General features: G+C 40.5%; 1 protein-coding gene across 5 annotated transcripts in view; it reads right to left on the bottom strand.

The window, feature by feature from the left end:
- The window catches only part of cxxc5a (CXXC finger protein 5a), a 46,928-nt gene extending 31,542 nt beyond the window's left edge, over positions 1 to 15,386 (bottom strand). For 3 of the 5 annotated variants that reach the window (XM_055148352.1, XM_020923146.2, XM_020923147.2), the window contains exons 1-2: positions 15,073 to 15,381; positions 7,439 to 8,424 (exon numbers count right to left, since the gene is read on the bottom strand). In XM_055148352.1, the coding sequence (XP_055004327.1) occupies positions 7,439 to 8,218 (780 nt within the window). In that variant the 5' untranslated portion in view covers positions 8,219 to 8,424; positions 15,073 to 15,381. Of the gene's footprint in view, positions 1 to 7,438; positions 8,425 to 15,072 lie in introns of all 5 variants that reach the window. The other 2 variants (XM_055148351.1, XM_055148350.1) reach the window with 2 other exon arrangements.
- Between the last annotated feature and the right edge of the window lie 1,787 nt (positions 15,387 to 17,173).

Genomic DNA, 17,173 nt, shown 5'->3' with positions numbered 1-17,173 from the left:
CTTTTCCTCATTATCAGACATGTGCACAATCAATGGAAAATGGCAGGCGTTCAGAAATAGAAAACCACCACTGATTGCACAGGTTCAAACAGATGGGCCTGTGGGTGTGAAGGAGCCAATCACTAAAATCAATGTTGTGTTTTTCTGCATTTGTCTTTGTGAAGAGCACACTGTTTGTGTGTTCCAGGCTACAAATATTCAGAGCTCTAAGACTAATAATATCTTGACCAATCCAACAATAGCAACCTCAAACCATTAAGTGCAGGGTTCAGCTCAAGGTGGGGTTTTGTACTAATGAGAGTTATAACAGTAACAAGCAGGTAGTACTTTTCATTTATTAATCTTTATTTAACCAAGTGAAAATATTCCAAATCTCTTTACCATTTTTAGTGGTAAAGGAAACCGTAGTACCTGGGGGAAATCTGAACATGCAATCTCCACACCAAAAGGATCCACGTGATTGGGACCTTCTTACTGTGAGATGAGAATGCCAACTGCTTTGCCATTGTGCCAGTGGCAACACGACCACAGAGGTATGTGGTTTATAAAAATATGAGTTATGGTGTCTTGCCCAAGGGCCCATCAACAGTATGCACAGGTGTAAGCAGAGATCAGAGATCAGTGAGCAAACTATTACAACCACCAAAGTAGTATTCGTGGTGGTAGTTGTCATAGTAAATACAGTCATCATTTTAGAAGTAAGTGTAGGTTAATAAAATTAAAAGAAAGGGACCAAGCTTGCGTTTGGGTGTGTCTTAGCAGTTGTACTAGTAGAAGATACTAGTAAATGATTAGATTAGGCTAACTAGTAGTTCTATTAGTAGTAGAAATTGGGGTGGGTAATACGCTAAGGTCATCATTTTGATTTTATCACAATTAATTAAATTAGTATATTTATATCTGCCATTAAGAGGTAACTAAAGCCATCTGCAGCTTCTGAGAGCTCACTCTTCACTGTGATTGGTTAAATCCATCTGTCACAAAATCAAAACAAAAATGATCTCATAACAATAGCATATAGTCACAGGATCAGATCCCAGCTTGCTTTTTTCTTGCCATATGGCTGAGTACAGAAAAACTTTTGGCCATCACGTCCAGTGTTTTTGTAATTAAAAATAAATCAGCATTACCATTGTTATAAGTGCTATAGTTGTTCTGAACACGGTAAGTCATGTTTATGAAATTTAAATTCAAAATCTTACATATAGTTCCTTTAACATGTTGTTACAGTTGGCCTCTGAGACTATATACATAACAGTATCTTAACAAATCTGCTTCTTATCGTGTAAAACAAGGCTGTGTGCTGGTAGTTGTTACTCATGCAAATGTATGTAAGCTCGGTTAAGCCATCTCCAGTTCAGCTCCTGCCCCTGGGCTTCAGCATTGGACTTATTGTTTATTATCAACTATTGTGAGGATTCCCAAAAGGACACCTACAGTAAAAACAACAACACAGCAGTACAATGAAGCCAGAGCATTTCCACTGTGTATGTGGGATGGTAAATGTCTCCCTGAAAAAACAGCAACTTTAAAACAAGAGCGTCTAAAGCAGTGAACTCCAGCTGGCATCAACATCAGTTTGTCTAAAGCTAAAGGGAGGCACTTCTACCACCTACCTAAGGCCAGAGCTGTGTGATTGAAAATACATAATACATTTCTCTTTAAGGGCTGACACATGTACCCCAACCCTGACAATACAGTAACATGTGGGTTAGCTTGACACATCACAATACAGGTAAGGCTGATCAAAACTAGAATTGAAATGCATTAACTTGACAAATATGTGTGTGTGTGTGTGTGTGTGTGTGTATATATATATATATATATATATATATAGATAGATATAGATATAGATATAGATATAGACAGGAAAATGCACATAAAAGTTGGACCTCAGAAGTATGAAGTATATCAGAATAATATATGACGACATATTGATTTTAAATAATCACTGTGGCATCAAAGTTGGCAGTCCAACCTGGTTTCAGCACACTGCATTAAAAAAGAAGTTCTAAACCCATGCACGTGAAGCCATGAAATTAATGCTTGGGGATAATAACAGTGTGCCAAGGGGTTTGGGATAGCTAGGGATGACCTTAAATACCTACTTTCCCCTAATAAGGTGTGCAAACAGGTACCCCAGCTAAGCTTTAATCAATATAGAATAATTTTGAAACACAAGATTTGAGAGAGTACACATTTAGTTGAGTGCTTTATGTGGCACCAATTTATTACAGCATAATAAAAAACTACTACTGTAAAAATAGTGTAATATAAACTAAAATCTACTTCAGTTGCACTAGCATGGGTAAAAACTAAACAATAATAGCTAGCACAGTAACCATTGTATAATCTATAAGGTGATAAAAATGTTTAGAAAATGCTTATGATCTTTACTGCTGGTCTATAATATGAACTTAATGCCCCATTCCCAGAGCTTTAGATGGAAGTATATTGTATTGCATCTATTGTTCTCTCCCTCTCTCTTTCTCTGTGCAGACTGGAGTGACTTGTGTCTCAGTGTCACTACAAGTTTGTCATTCAGTGGCCCAGGCCTGAACTGTCCCCATATACGGACGGAGTGTGGCCAGGGCAGGAAGGAAAGAGTCATCTGAAATATCTCTATGGCTAAAACACACGCTGCTAAAAACACAGCTAAAGATCAGAAGAACAGAAATAATCGTAGCACTGTCGAAATAAGAGGTACATACTTATTTATATTTATGTTAGATTTAATTAGTTTGAAGTGAGCATTGTTTATAATGATTATAGTGGAAGAGGATAAAGTTGTAAAAGTACCAAGATACCATAAGAGGTTGGTGATAGTAATAGTAGTGTTATAGTTCCATTAGCATGAGTTAAGAGTAAATACTGACTCACTGAAATAAACAGCTGACTCTATTTTTGAATTTGAACAATGGGCAGCTTTCCAACACTGCAACTTTGTGTGACGTCCCAAATATATTCTTACTTGCCGTACAAAATAAAAACTCTTGAGAAATTGTTCTATAAGAGAAATCTAACTAATATGCTTAAAAATAGGCAGTTGCCGCCCACACATACAGCAGCCTACATAGTGAAACCACACGAACATTCAAGTCAAAACAACAGTACAACTTCCTAACCCCGGCTGGTGTTTTTGTCTGTTTTTGGAGGAGCTGCAGTAACGTTGAATCTGACACTGACTGGAGGGGATTCAGACGCCGAGCCGAGCTGAACAGCCTTCCCACTTACTTCTCTCAAATGTTGCATTCCCAGAATAAATCCAGACATCTTCAGCCAGTGAGCTATGAGGTGGCAAAGGCCTCCGCATGCTAACTCCCCCTCACTTGCCAATTTTACGCTCCTCTTTGAGCTGCCATGCGCTTTCAATGGAAAACGTCAACACCCTTAAAATAAGCACAGTGCTGCTACTGGACCGCGCTTGTGTACCGACGCGGCCGCTCACACGTATACACGCGCTTTAGATTCACACAAGTGTAAGACAAGGCCAATATATTCACCAGAGCCAGATACTTGGGCACGTAACACAGCCAAAGCAACTGAAGGCTGCATGAAAGCATGAGAAGACTCTACTTAAGTGAGATGTCATGTCCCATTGAATAAGGGGAGAAAACATGATGGGCTTCAGCTTACTGTCCAAGCCAACCACGTTTACCATGTTTATGTCAGATGCCCTTCCTGACACTGTCATATCCATTTATTCAGTCTTTGGACAGGCTTGCGCTGCCTTGGCAAAATGCTGTAGAGCTTTCTGTCCCCCAAGAACCTGCTCCAGGGCGGGGTCCAAGTTGGCCACTGTTAGACTGGAGACAAGCTGCGGGGACCGTGGAGGCTATAGGGAAAACTGTAGATTTTTATTACAGTTCTATTGGGTATTGACTGCACATCATTCATGTTTATGAAGTCGTAGTGTATTGTTTTGTATTCTGCTCTTGTATATTTACATAAAAGAGCCATACATTACCAAAGGTTACATAGGCCATAAAGAGGGTTCAAATACTACCCTGAAGAGACACCTGGATAACTCAAACATGCACGCATAAGATATAAAACCTCTTCAAACCTGTTTTTGATGAGGTGGTAGAAAAGTTCCAAAAAAGTTGATATTGCCCTCTTTAAAAGAAAAAGAAAAGTACAACCATCACATAACTAGGAAGAATAATAGGCACTATATGGTAGAGTAATACTCAGTTGCAATAATCGTAGCATTAGAAAAGACATGACCAATATCAGTAGTATTCTCGGGTTTCAGCTTCCTGTGAAAAAGACAGACTATTGTTTAGGTGTTTAGTCCCACTTTAATAGCTATTTCAACTACACTATATTTTCACCATACTGAAAGCCGAGAGTCAAATTAATATTTATTTAGTTTTACTTATGTTATCTTTTTCTGAGTAATACTTCAAAGTTGCATTGCTTCTTTATCTGTACCTGTCTGTCTCTTCCATTTTTTTCACTATTGAAGTGTAATTCAATGGACATTTTGATGCATTTTGTGATATCAATATTACTTTAACCCATCATTTGCAATGTGTATACCGTAAAATGACAAATCTATAACTTTACTGCTGACTGTCTTTTCCCTAATGGGGCATCTTTAACAGGAATGTGGTGCTGTCACATTGTTCTTGTCCTCTGACACAAGTGAAGCCCACGATGGTTCCTCTGATCTAATCACTGCCTCAATGAGAGCTGTTGACTCAATAACAGCCATTGGAGACAGCTATTGAACTGATCATGGCAGATGTATTATAAACCACATGTCAAATTCAAAATGTTGTAATATCTGTCAGAAAAATTAGAGATGGTGAGGTCAGTTTAGGTAAAGACAGTAAAGATTAAAGACTGCACACTACCAGTATGTAACTGTGTAACTGTGTTTGTTTTTTACTATTCATTCTATTTTAACTTATTTTTGGTATATTTAGATGTGAAAAGCTGTTGTCTACCCAGCAAGTTTTGATATTTGAAGATGCAAAATAGCACGGTAATTACATGTTGGACACAAAGACAGCCAGATAATCACTCATGCTCACATTTAATATTCACTATTATATCTTAGGGCTGTGCAGTTACTCAAGTTTAAATCGTGGTCGAGATTCAGATTATCTCTAACTCTGTCAGCAAAAACATGTGGTTTGGAGTTCACATTTTAGAGGAAGAATTTTCACTATTTTTTCTGTTAAATAGCAATGATTAAAAGTCTATTGTTTATGTTCTTATTAAAAGCTCTGTCTACTTGTTTTAATAAGAAAACATATAATAGAAAATAATGAGGAAAATAATTGTGATTGATTTTTTTTGTCATATCGCCTATACCTGACAATCTCAGACTTTGAACCCAGAAAAAAAAAAAAGAATAATGACAAAAATAATGACAACGACCAACCCTGATGTGTGATTTTACTTGTATTCACTTTTAGGCTGCCTTTTTCACATCTGGTAAACTACCTATGAAAATAAGCTCAAGTAAAAGAATTCAAAACGAAAGATTAATTTCCCCATCTCTACTGGCAAACAGAGGGACACAAACCATATCAGCAATATGTATGCTTATTCAACTCTTCCTTGGCATTTCTGTTATCAACAATTAGCTTTGGGAAAACTGCCTTGATAACATTAACTGCAAATCATAAAACTATTTTCAATCATTTGTGTTGAGACCACCACCACCTACATTTCAGAGTGACACCATGTGAGTGAATCATGCCACACTCAAAGCTGAACAATACAACACTAAGAAGCTGCATGGAGATCATTAGACACATCGAACATATTCCTGACATGTGCTAAAGTCACACAATTAGAGTTTGATATTTTAGACTCGTTTGCACAATATTTTTTTTATCACCTCATAACCATAATCTTTTGGGGTGTCAAGATAACTAATCCAATTTGTGAATGAATATTTAATTTAACTTTTAATAGTTACAACAAAATTTCAGTACTCATTTCGACACTCAGGATAGACTCGATACTCAATATCGATTTTGATTCCACAATTATAATGAAAACAGTTCTTAATAGATAATAGTACTTTGTTAATGTTACCAAGTGGTCCTATAGTCATTCTGATAGAGCTCAGGAGCTTTTCAGTAGTGTTCAGAAAAGTTCAAATATTGCCCAATGTAACTTTTTTTCTAGTATCACTACTTGATTAAATGAGTACCTAGTTTTGATACTTTATCTATATTGTATGATAATCTTAAATCCAAAAAGAATTACAGACAAGGTAATTCATGTTAAATATGAAAATAATAACATTCATAATCAGATAAAATGCACTGTTGTTTTTTGTTGTATTATGTCCATAATATACATCTACAAATACTAAACCATAATTCTGTGATCCTAAAAGCAGAACTGCATATGCATTGTCAAAAATCTATTGCCGGTCACTGTTCCTTTAAGTTTTTTTGGTATGACACTCCAGCCAACCAGCACAGATTTAGCCCCACTCCAATACAAAATATTGTTGACATCTTTGAAACTATCACTGATATGGATATTTCTTCCTTTGGGTCAGAGTAGGTCTTAAAGTCCTCCTGTAAACCATATCCTTTAGAGCCGGATCTCACTGTGGACTGCCAAAGTCAGCACATGGACCTTTCAGCCCATAAACAAGAGGCCAAGCTGTCGCCCTCAATCACCATCACAGAGAGAATGAAATGAAGCCATTAGGCGTTTGAAGCACCGATCCACTTTTACACACACTGTCAATTAGAGCAGCAGCCTCTCGCCCTGCGTTTCATATCCATCCATTTATTATGTAATGCTAAAATGACACTATGAGGCATTGATCAGTGAAGTTTATTTCCTTTGAGATGGAACATGTGCTGAAATGGATTTTGTGATTCAGTCGGCACAGTCAGGGTGAGTGAGGTCGCAGAGCGCTCAGACAGGAAGTTCAGGGGGCACTTTAGGCAGCAGGAGTGTGAGCGGAGAGGGGACCGGCACAGGGTACAGGAGGCGATGAGCCACGCTGACACCTGGCGCTCCAGATGACTACTCCCAACCCAGATGGACCCCTCACATGTACACACACACGCAGGCGCCAGGCCGTTTACACTTGTCATAAATGCATATTGTACACATATTCACAGTAATGGAACAGCATGGATTCAATATTTTCCCAGTAGAAGCTGATGTCCACAAGCATATTCATGTCCATACACACAGGATAACAAATTCACCATAGAGTATGACTCATAAAGACTCAATTAGGTTTTTACCAACAGTGTTGATGGGTTTTGTGTGAAGCAGAGATTAAAAGGACCCCATGGTGCACCTCCCCTACCCTGGTCTCAACACCCCTCACCACCTGTCAATGCTCCGACAATATGGCACATATGTTTGTCAATCTTGTATCATTGTTCCTTATTTTAAGAGGAAACAATCATGAACTGAAACGAGCTAATATGTTTGACCCTCTTACCTCCAGAGCAGCAGAGGGCTTCTTCTTCAGCTCCTCGCATTTGCGGAACTTGCAGATCTGGTGGCCAGTTTTGCGGTTTCGGCAGCTGCTACACTGCTCACAGTTAATGCGCCGCCGGCAGGGTGGGCACATGCCGCAGCGTTTCCTCTTCTTTTTACCGGAGTTGATGGCAGAGGCCAGCTCACTCTGAGCTGGGTACTCAGCCAGGCCCGCCATGTGCAGAGCGCTGTCCGCCAGAAACACCCCGGCCGGCGTCATGATGAACAGCCCCGGGTTGAAGGGGAAGCCACCCCCTACTCCATATGGGAAGTCCACAGGACCCCCCACGGCGTCCGGCACAGACGTACCCTCCAAGTCGCTTGCACCAGAGCTCGCGTCCCCAAGTCCCACTCCCATGCCCCCAGGCAGTAGCATGTGCTCCATCCCGGCTCGCTTCAGCAAGGCCGCTGCCTGGGCAAAGTGCAGCAGGCCATTCTGTCCCTCCAGAACCTGCTCAAGGGTGCGGTCCAACTTACCCGCTGTCAGAGGAGAGACAGTGGGCTGGACAGCAGAGGGCGCAGGGGGCTTGGATTTACTCTCACTACTGTCCGTGTGTCCATTGGTGGTAGCCGAGGAGACGGCTGTGTACTGGGACAAGGTGCGTGAGTTCTTAAGGCTCTTGTTGAGAGGAGCACTGATGATGCCACTGCGGTTCCTTCGCTCTATAACAGGAGAGTCCGCTTTACTGCTGCCTTTGTCCAGCTCATCTGTGCGGCCCCCCTCCGACAGCCCGCTAGACATGGTCCAGAGCGTACGTGTCCGGGACGGGGGTGAGGGTGGAGAGGGGGCAGGGGTGAGCGAGGGGGGGACCCTCCGCTGCGTCCGTTCTGCGCTGGTGAGTGAGTCGCTCACCTCCAGGGGTCAGTGTGGTGGAAAGACAGGCTCCAGGGCCCAGGGATTGCACTACGACTCTGCCCTCATCCACGGTCTGCCATGGACATCTGCAACTTCACACAAGGACACAGGGGACACATGGGTTACAAACTGAGGACAGCATCAACAATGGTATCATCCAATATCACATAACCCAGGACTTTCATGAAACCATGTCTGAAGATTTATCATAGAATTTGATGTATAATGATAAATGAGTTAAAAAGTTGTTTCTATTCCCCAACAAAGTGTGCAGTGGGTCAGGAGGGAGGGAAGGGGGACAGGAGTGGAAACGACTGTGTTCAAGGCTATTATCATCAGATTCCCATGACTGCTCGTCTATGAGAATGAGTGTGCGTCTCTGCTCCTGACCTGTCCGCGTTCACAAACAGCAGACCACCTCCCACAGAAGGGCTGAGGAAATGGCTGGGCCTGTCCTTATAAGGCAAACAAAGGCGGCGGGAGGGGGGAGGACCATAGGGGGGGTGTCTGTGTGTGCACTGTGTGGAAATTGGAAGGCCAGAATTAGTGGGAGGTAAAGCTTCAAAGGCGCAGCACAGCCCCCACATTCTCAGCAGCTCAGGGGGATGTGGCGCCACTGAAGCAGAGCCACGAGCTGCCGTCGCCAGTTTCAGTTTCTCCCACTCCTGCACTGGCCGAGCTCCGATTTCCCCTCTGCATCTCAGCACACTGCCATACCCGTCTGACCGGTATGAGTGAGCCTATAAGAGCAGAAGAACCATCACGCACCAGGGGCATGGGGGCTTTGTGGTTTAACTGAGTATTGAATCTAAAAACCAATGCGTGCGCTGGTCGGTCAGGCGCGGGTTGTGCTATAAATACTTTAACAGTTTGAAAGGCAGAACAGTCGGTGTTGAGGGAAAATTGGTTACGCTTAATAAAAGTTGCAGTTGGAGTTATTTGTACACCATGCTGTACTATGCCGACTCATAGTCAGAGAGAGCGGTCAGTCAATAACGTGAACACCATTGCTTGTGCTTTAACCAATTCCAAAGACATGTCTAGGTACACTGGAATAATTGAATACTAAATGAAGAAATAAGTTTTAGATTAGTTGCTATCAAAATCAACAAGATTCTCAAAACCACCTAATACCCATAGTTAGACATTTCACTAGCAGCAATGGGCGGAGTCTCCCACACATGTCAATGATGTTTACTTTGAAAACCACTATACCAGAGATATTTACTTCCCACAGTGTTCAGTAAGCAGTTAGTTGGTCTGAACCTAGGAGTTCACTAGAACTGAACCAGGACTAAACAAGGACTGAAACAGAAGGACTTTTACCAGACCTGAATCAGAACTAAACCAAGACTATATATTAGGTTTATAGTGAGCAGCAGCAGCAGACTACACAAGGCAGCCACAAGATTAGAGACTTTTGATTTGAAAAATCTGCTCAGCCTCAATCCAATCCTATAATATCTCATTTGGGTGTACACATTTGGAATATAATTTCAAAAATACTGCAGCTATACTTTTTATTTGGACTGCAATTTAAAATAATTTGATCTTAGATACACTGAAATCATATCAATCATCAAGTTAAAACAGCACAACACTTGTTGAATTCTGCAACATATTTAGACCTTCATAGAATAAAGAGTGATTTAGGAGTCAAAAAAGCATCAGTATGTTTTTTGTAAAACATTTGCGTGCAACATGCAACTGAACACAATTAATCACAATTTGAACAAGCAATTTCAAATGTTCGCTGCCCTGTCTAAGTAGATAATGAATAAATGAATACATGAACAGGCTGACCTGTTGAATGTGATAAAGATGCTATGATAAACTGAAGAATTAAAATATGGGCTAACAAAATAATGGAATATTATTTTATGACATTGGATGACTTGGCATTAAAGTACTGTAACATGAGACACCACACAGAGGGAGAGCATGACGTCCTTCTCAAATCCTTTCACATTCAAATGTGCTTGGTCACTGCTGCTAGTGACAGGGCTGACATCATACTGGTGTCACAATGGGCCCTGCGTCAGTCTAGTAACCGCTCACAATGACGACAGTGCAATAAGCGCCGCACTATCCACGGGTGTATGAGCAATCTCTAATGTCCCTCTAATTATTTTCATTTGGAAAGCAGGTGGGCACTGAATTTTAGCAACGCACATCATCAAGAAAATCACTTGAAATCAAATGGTATCAACTGGTAACTGCTGAATTTTAGGCAGATTTGTGGTATTTTTTTCCAAAGATGAAGATATTTTTGTTGTTTTCTCAAAGTTGCCCTTCGCTTAATTACATAAATCGCATTTACTCTGGTTCAACATGTCTTTAAATGTGACAGCTCCCATGAGATGTTCCAGGACCTACCTCTTAAACTAATAATTCATAATTTATCTGTTCACGTGTTAACTTGGTTTGTACTATTATTATATTTTCTGTTGCAATGTTATAGATTTGTTGTGTTGTGCTTTTTCTGTTCAGCTTTCTGTTTATTCAGTAGAGGTTGCCACAGTGAATTTGCCACACAGGAATATTATTGCCTCCACTGATATACTGTTACATTACACTATGTGGGTGAAGTGTCTTGCCCATGGACACAAGATGTGTCTCCTTTTTGTACTTGTTAAGTTCAAACCATAGGTCGTACAGATTTAGAAGTGTCATTTTTCAGCTACTGAACATATAGTAAATGTCAGTACATGCAACACAACTTCGTGAACCACAACAAACTGCACTCTACAACTCAACATATACTACGTCGGTAGTATGTCAGTATCGTGATTATTCAGGTCACAATATAATTATAATCATCCAAAAGATAAACTCAAATTAACGTTACAGTTAAACGTTACATTTTTTATCTAGCTGTTTAGGTGCAAGAAAGTCTGCTATCATAAAGATTGCCCAACATACTAAACTACTGTGTGGCAACAATCATGAATATCCATAAAATAGTTTCTTCTCACAATAATCACACCACTAAAATGTTACATTATGACACTACTATATGTTAGATTTCATCATCACAACAGGGGAAACTCAGCCAATGACTTAACCAGCTCTTGTGTAGAGTGTTGCATTGTTGTGTGTACATCTGTGTCATGTAGTGTGCCCTCTCATCATCACACACGTACACACACACACACACACACACACACAGTGACACTTGAGCATGAGGCTAATCAGAGCTTGCTCTCGTCTGCTGCTCTCACCAGAGTCTTGTCCTCAGGTGAACTGCTGCACCACGACCCACTGGCACACCAATGACACAAAGGACCTGATAATGAACACTGCTCTCTTCCGTCGCCATCCAAGTAAAAGTATACTAAAACTATAACTGTGATATTAAGGGGATGTAACACAACTTTACACACCTATAACATGGCCACATGGTGTAATATATGTTATTAAATAGAGAAAGAAGAAGAAGAAGAAATGATAAGTTATCTTGAATATGGAATAGTGAGACACATTTCAACAAGTTGGAACTGGGGCAATATAGGCTGAGCTATGTGATGTTACACTGTAATATAACTTACATATCCTGTTAAATAGTCCGTCAAAAATGTATAAAAGATTTTCCTTTTACCCTATTTGCAGTAACAGCAATAGTGAATTTTGTGAATATGCTTGATTATTATCCTTCTGTTTAACTTTCCCTTTGCAAACAAAACAAAAATAATCTTTAAACAAGATTTAGCCTATGCCTAACCCTTCACCTGTTTATTTAAATCTGTGCTTGAATTGTCAAATATTGCCCAATACTAGCAGTTATTTATGACGTAATTATTACGTAATTATTAGGTGAGTATTCTAAGTGATCCTGTACATTCATATTAAAATGCTACTATATATGTGAAACTATTTATAATATTTCCACTGCCACAAATCATTCCTTGCTTTCTGTATCTTATTAAAGGAATCCAAAAACAAAGCACAGCAACAGAGAATTAGCGAGTGGAGATAAAGATCTGGATATAAATGGTGCAAGCAATCGATGCGGCCCAACAACTACGCGTGAAGCTTTTTTTTTTTTTCAGATCGACCAGTGAGCTCAGTGGGAGACTGGGGAGCGCGGGCGTGGCTAAACAGACACAATCACAGCATCCATAACGATAATTGGTCATCTACTGTTTGAACAACTTCAGTGGTGACAGCTCTGATTCATGTTTAATGTCTTTATGAACAAAAAACTTGGAGGGTTTAATCTAGTATTGTATATTCTGGGCTGCTAACAGATTATAGATCAATGAGGATTATATTCAAAGCACACTTTGTTAAAGCACCCTGTTGTCATAATGATTGTGGTATTGTAGAATTGCAGCTAATATATATTGATTATACATGTACTAAAACTGAAATTTTAGCTATATTTGAGTGTATGTGAGGAAGATATTAAACACAAATGTGATATAATACAATAATTCTGATAAGGCAAACTGTGTAATGATGTGTCGTCACCTGTTTATATGGGGGTCTGGTTGTTATTTTACACTTTTGTATGTAGCAGTAGTGATTAGCATCACGTTTTTTTCTCTGTGGAGCAAAGGATGGAAATGAGCCCATATTTACATTTATGTGATGTGTCTCATGTTCATTAACATGCACTATGCCAACAACATAAAATGAAATTAAATAATATTTACATTACATGGTTAAGAGAAACTGAAACTCTTTTCTGGTGTAAAATGTATCTAACTAAAACAGACAGGCATAAACCCAAAAGCTAATATAAAACCATAACCTGGATCCAAATGCTTTAAATGTTCTTTGATACAACAGGTGTTTGTAGAATTATAGTTTATTTGACATGCGGCTCTCAGCTGTTAGCAGTCAATATTCTGAATTGAACTTTTCTGCACATTTTGTATCCATCTCTTCAAGTTATAGCCTGAATAGTCAAAAATAATAGCCACAGCACATACTATAACAAATGATTTTATGTGTATGATCATTTTGAATTTACTTTTTTAATACACTCAATCCTGCAAACATTTGGCAGCCCTAGTTTCAGAATATGTGGGTTATGTTTGTGCACCTGTCCATCACAAGAATCACTTGCAAAACTATAGTCAGCACTGTGGTCTAAAGCTATATTTTAGATAAACTTTATAATAGGACAACGTGTGAAAGAAATTCTGCCCTTTGTTCAAATGCAACCTTTCCAAAAATAACATCAACTCGCATAACACTAACCAGAAATAATTCACAGTAAATGCAATATCAAAATGACAGATGTTATTTTCAGTGTGTTCAGTGTTCTTCTTGCATACTAGTACATGCTTACATATCCTGCACCTGAACTCCCATTCTGGCCACTCTGGTTTTGGTCAATCTTCAAAATTTTAAATATAATCATTGCTTTCTAGTCAAATATTTGACCATGTTGCTGAACTAGATATGGGGCTGTTACACATTATTCTCCCCATTGTTCTTTGGTCCATCAGCCGTTGCCAGACAAGTCCATAGGTTTTAAGTAGCGTCAACTATTAAAATGACCCACTCACTTAAATGAATGCTAGTCACATCAGGCCACTGTCACGTGTGGTTGGTCATGAGTGAATCACACACTGGCTGAAGCTACTCCTGAATGAGTTTCCGCCTCTGACGTCATACGTGCGCAGGTGCCAGGTAGCGCGCTGCTTGGAGACGTGTGTGTGCTTTTTGAGTGCGTCTTTTGTGCGTGAGGGGTTTGGTTGTGGGGTAGATTTACGAGCTTCCTGGCTGCTCCTCGGAGACGTGAGGACGCTTAATGCATCGGTCCTGGCTAATGTCCCTCCCTCTCTCCAGACGCGCTGCTGTCTGCGGACTCTTTGGCTACACTGGTCTACGGTAAAAAGCTTCACATTCCCTATTCCTCCCACCTACTCCTGGCCGCGCGCGCACATGGATAGACAGCCTACGCGCAAAGACGCACCAAACCCAAAACATGGAGGAAGTTAAAAAGTCCTGAGATCATAATTAGACTCCATGCTCCATCCATTGTCCGCATCCTGCTGCGTGTCATTCTCCCTAATTAGGCCGTGTTCACTGAAAGTTTACAGGAGTGAAAACACGGTGGTTTCGGATGCTCCACAAACGCACAATGAAAACACTCGGAAAATATAGCTATATTAGTGGCTTAACGAGAGAGGGAAAGAATGAGAGGTGACCGTGTCTGCTGGAAATGCAACAACTTTCTAATCGGGCTCGAAAAACACTAGGCGGGTTGGTAACCTTTCTTAATACAGCGATGTTCCTTGGATTGCATTATGAAATATAACATATACCAAAGGACGCTAATATAGTGAGTTGTTTAAAAAGTGGATGAAAAACTCAAATTGGCTACGCGCAATAAACTGTGTTATTTAAGAGCGACAAAAAGTCTCAGTGCGGGTAAATTCAATGTGCCACTGTCTTTTAAATCACAAAAAGCGTGACATTCACGGTTGAAAACAGTGTCAATAATGGGTTTAACGTGGCGCAGGAGCAACCACCAATAAGGTACAAGAGCTTAATAAGATATATGTGTTAGCCTATATTATTTTATACTAGATAGCATGATTAGAGGGAGACGCACATTTGTGGATGGACCTACTGCGCGCTTTTTCCAGTGGCTATAACTTCATACTATGAAGATGACATCCCAACTTTGAGCAGACTTCAACAAAGTATACCCCTCTGCCAGTCCTCCCTCTCCCTTTTATAGATGAGCATATTTGCAAACACGACTAGGTTTTATTCACACCTACCAAAACGCATCCAAGCAGAAGGGGAGGGCTGCCACAGTCCGAGCGGTCCGTCTCCTGCTTGCTGGCGAGTGGTGACAAAAAAGAAAGGCTACGGGAAAAAGAGGTTCTTCTCAGGCTACACAATCCAACAGTGTGGCCGCTGGTCAGTAATAAATGACAAAAGAAAACAAAAATGTTTCGGCGTCAGTTCATTAGAGAGAAGCGTACTCTCTGAGAGGCTGAACGCGTGGGTTCCCCCAGCTCTCTCGCTCCTCTCAATCCCACCTCTACATCCCTGCTCGCACAGAGGAACATGCAAACACATTTCATAGATTTTTGGAGCTTCACTGAAAACGCGGAATGGATCTCAGTAGCTATGGGCGCGGCATTATGATTCAGACCCTACCCCAACAACGATTACCGATTTGATTATGGTCTATAGCCTATAGCCTAATAGCTTACACAAAATAGGCTGCAGTGTTTGCACTCATTGCAGAATAGGTTTAGTCAAACAGTGACACTTTCACGAAGAGATTAAGAGCCCAAATGGATAGAGATGATCAAGTTCAGGTGTAAATGCTCTATCAGTGGCGAAAAATAGCCTAAACTATTGTATATAATTACACCACTGACGTTGTTTTAAATGTGCTTTATAAATAAACTTGACATTGTTGACATATGGTTTATAGCCTACTGACCCAAATGGGATAGGTCCACTCTTAAGAGTGGCTTGGCTACATGACTTGTCCGGCCAGCCAAGAAAGTAGAACGATAAGAGGCCTAAACGACACAATGATTGTTGTTTTATGTTACTTTTTTTGCACTTTGTTAGGTGTCTGCTACCTTGTATTGACAATAGTTGGAAAAATGCTCAGAGGGGAATGGTATTTAACCACTGCTATTAGCAATGTGGATTGCCAATAGGCCTGCATTAGCATGCTGCTTCATAGTCACTGTAAATGATGTCTGATTAATACAACATGTCAATGATATGCTATTAAACATGTCTTACTGTTACTACTAAAATGCAGGGCAAAAACTAAAAGTAAGCACATTACACAGCCTTTAAGATAATCTAAATTGGTTTTACAAATACCATAGACCTAAATGTCTCATTGTCCCAATCAGTAAACCAGAACAAATGTAGTGATTTATTTTTCTGAACGAAAAGTTGTTTGGAGTCCAAATAAACCAAACAGGCCATAAGCTCCAGAGTGGCAACAGCATATAACAGGAGATTCAGTTAAAACCTAACACAAGTGCCCACTGGTGCCCAGAGGACATTTTGCCCACTTTCCTCTAAACAGCTGAAAGGCATCTGGTGTTAAAACCTAGCCCAATGTCGCCAAGCAATTCTGAGCCAATAAAACGGCATGGACAACTATTACAACTGTATTATTATTATGATTATTATAATTATTATTATAGCAAAAACAATGAATTCCTAAAGCAACAGATCCAAAAAGCAGAGATGCTTAATCTCTGTTTGAGTTTGGGTATTGTGATAGTCCCCGTCCAGATGCAGTCTGAAGTCCAGTCCGTCTTTTGTCACCCTCCTGTCTGCTGGCAGGCGGCCAACCCAAGTGTGTGGAAATGACACCGCCAGGGCGGCAGAGATTTTCCTTCATTTCTCTCCTTCCCGATCGCAGACTGGCTGACATTGGCTAGAAAGTGGAGCAGCTCGTCAGGGACAATCAATGCGAATCGATCGAGCTGCGCGGTGGAGGCTCTAGAGCTGGAAAATATCGTGGCGGCAGCGCAGACCAAGCCGGGGGATGAGGGGAGAGAGAGGGGCAGTAGCCAACAGCCTCTGTAAACAAATATGCTCTGCCGCTCGTAAATATGACACTCACTTAGTAAATACTTAAGTCAAAGGCTCCGCACGGGACTCCCGCTTCTCACGTCTAGACAAACATGGCCACATTCAGGCATCTCAAGTGAGTCTCAGAGAGTCCATGCCTGAGCAAAAGTGTAGCCCAAGTTCCAAAATTTGCATAAATTTACGACACTGTAAATTTTGACCTGTTACATCTTTGAAACCCTGATAGTTAATTAGTAGACCTACCTTTTAGTATGTTTTATTATTTAGTGCGATTTGTGGAAGGTGTCAGGATGGTGACCT

Source organism: Boleophthalmus pectinirostris, unplaced genomic scaffold (genome assembly GCF_026225935.1).
Source record: "Boleophthalmus pectinirostris isolate CB_2022bp ecotype Guang Dong unplaced genomic scaffold, ASM2622593v1 HiC_scaffold_12, whole genome shotgun sequence".
In the NCBI taxonomy this organism is placed as follows: Eukaryota; Metazoa; Chordata; class Actinopteri; order Gobiiformes; family Gobiidae; genus Boleophthalmus; species Boleophthalmus pectinirostris.
Note: the sequence above shows the minus strand (reverse complement) of the source record. Positions and strands in the feature narration are given on the sequence as shown.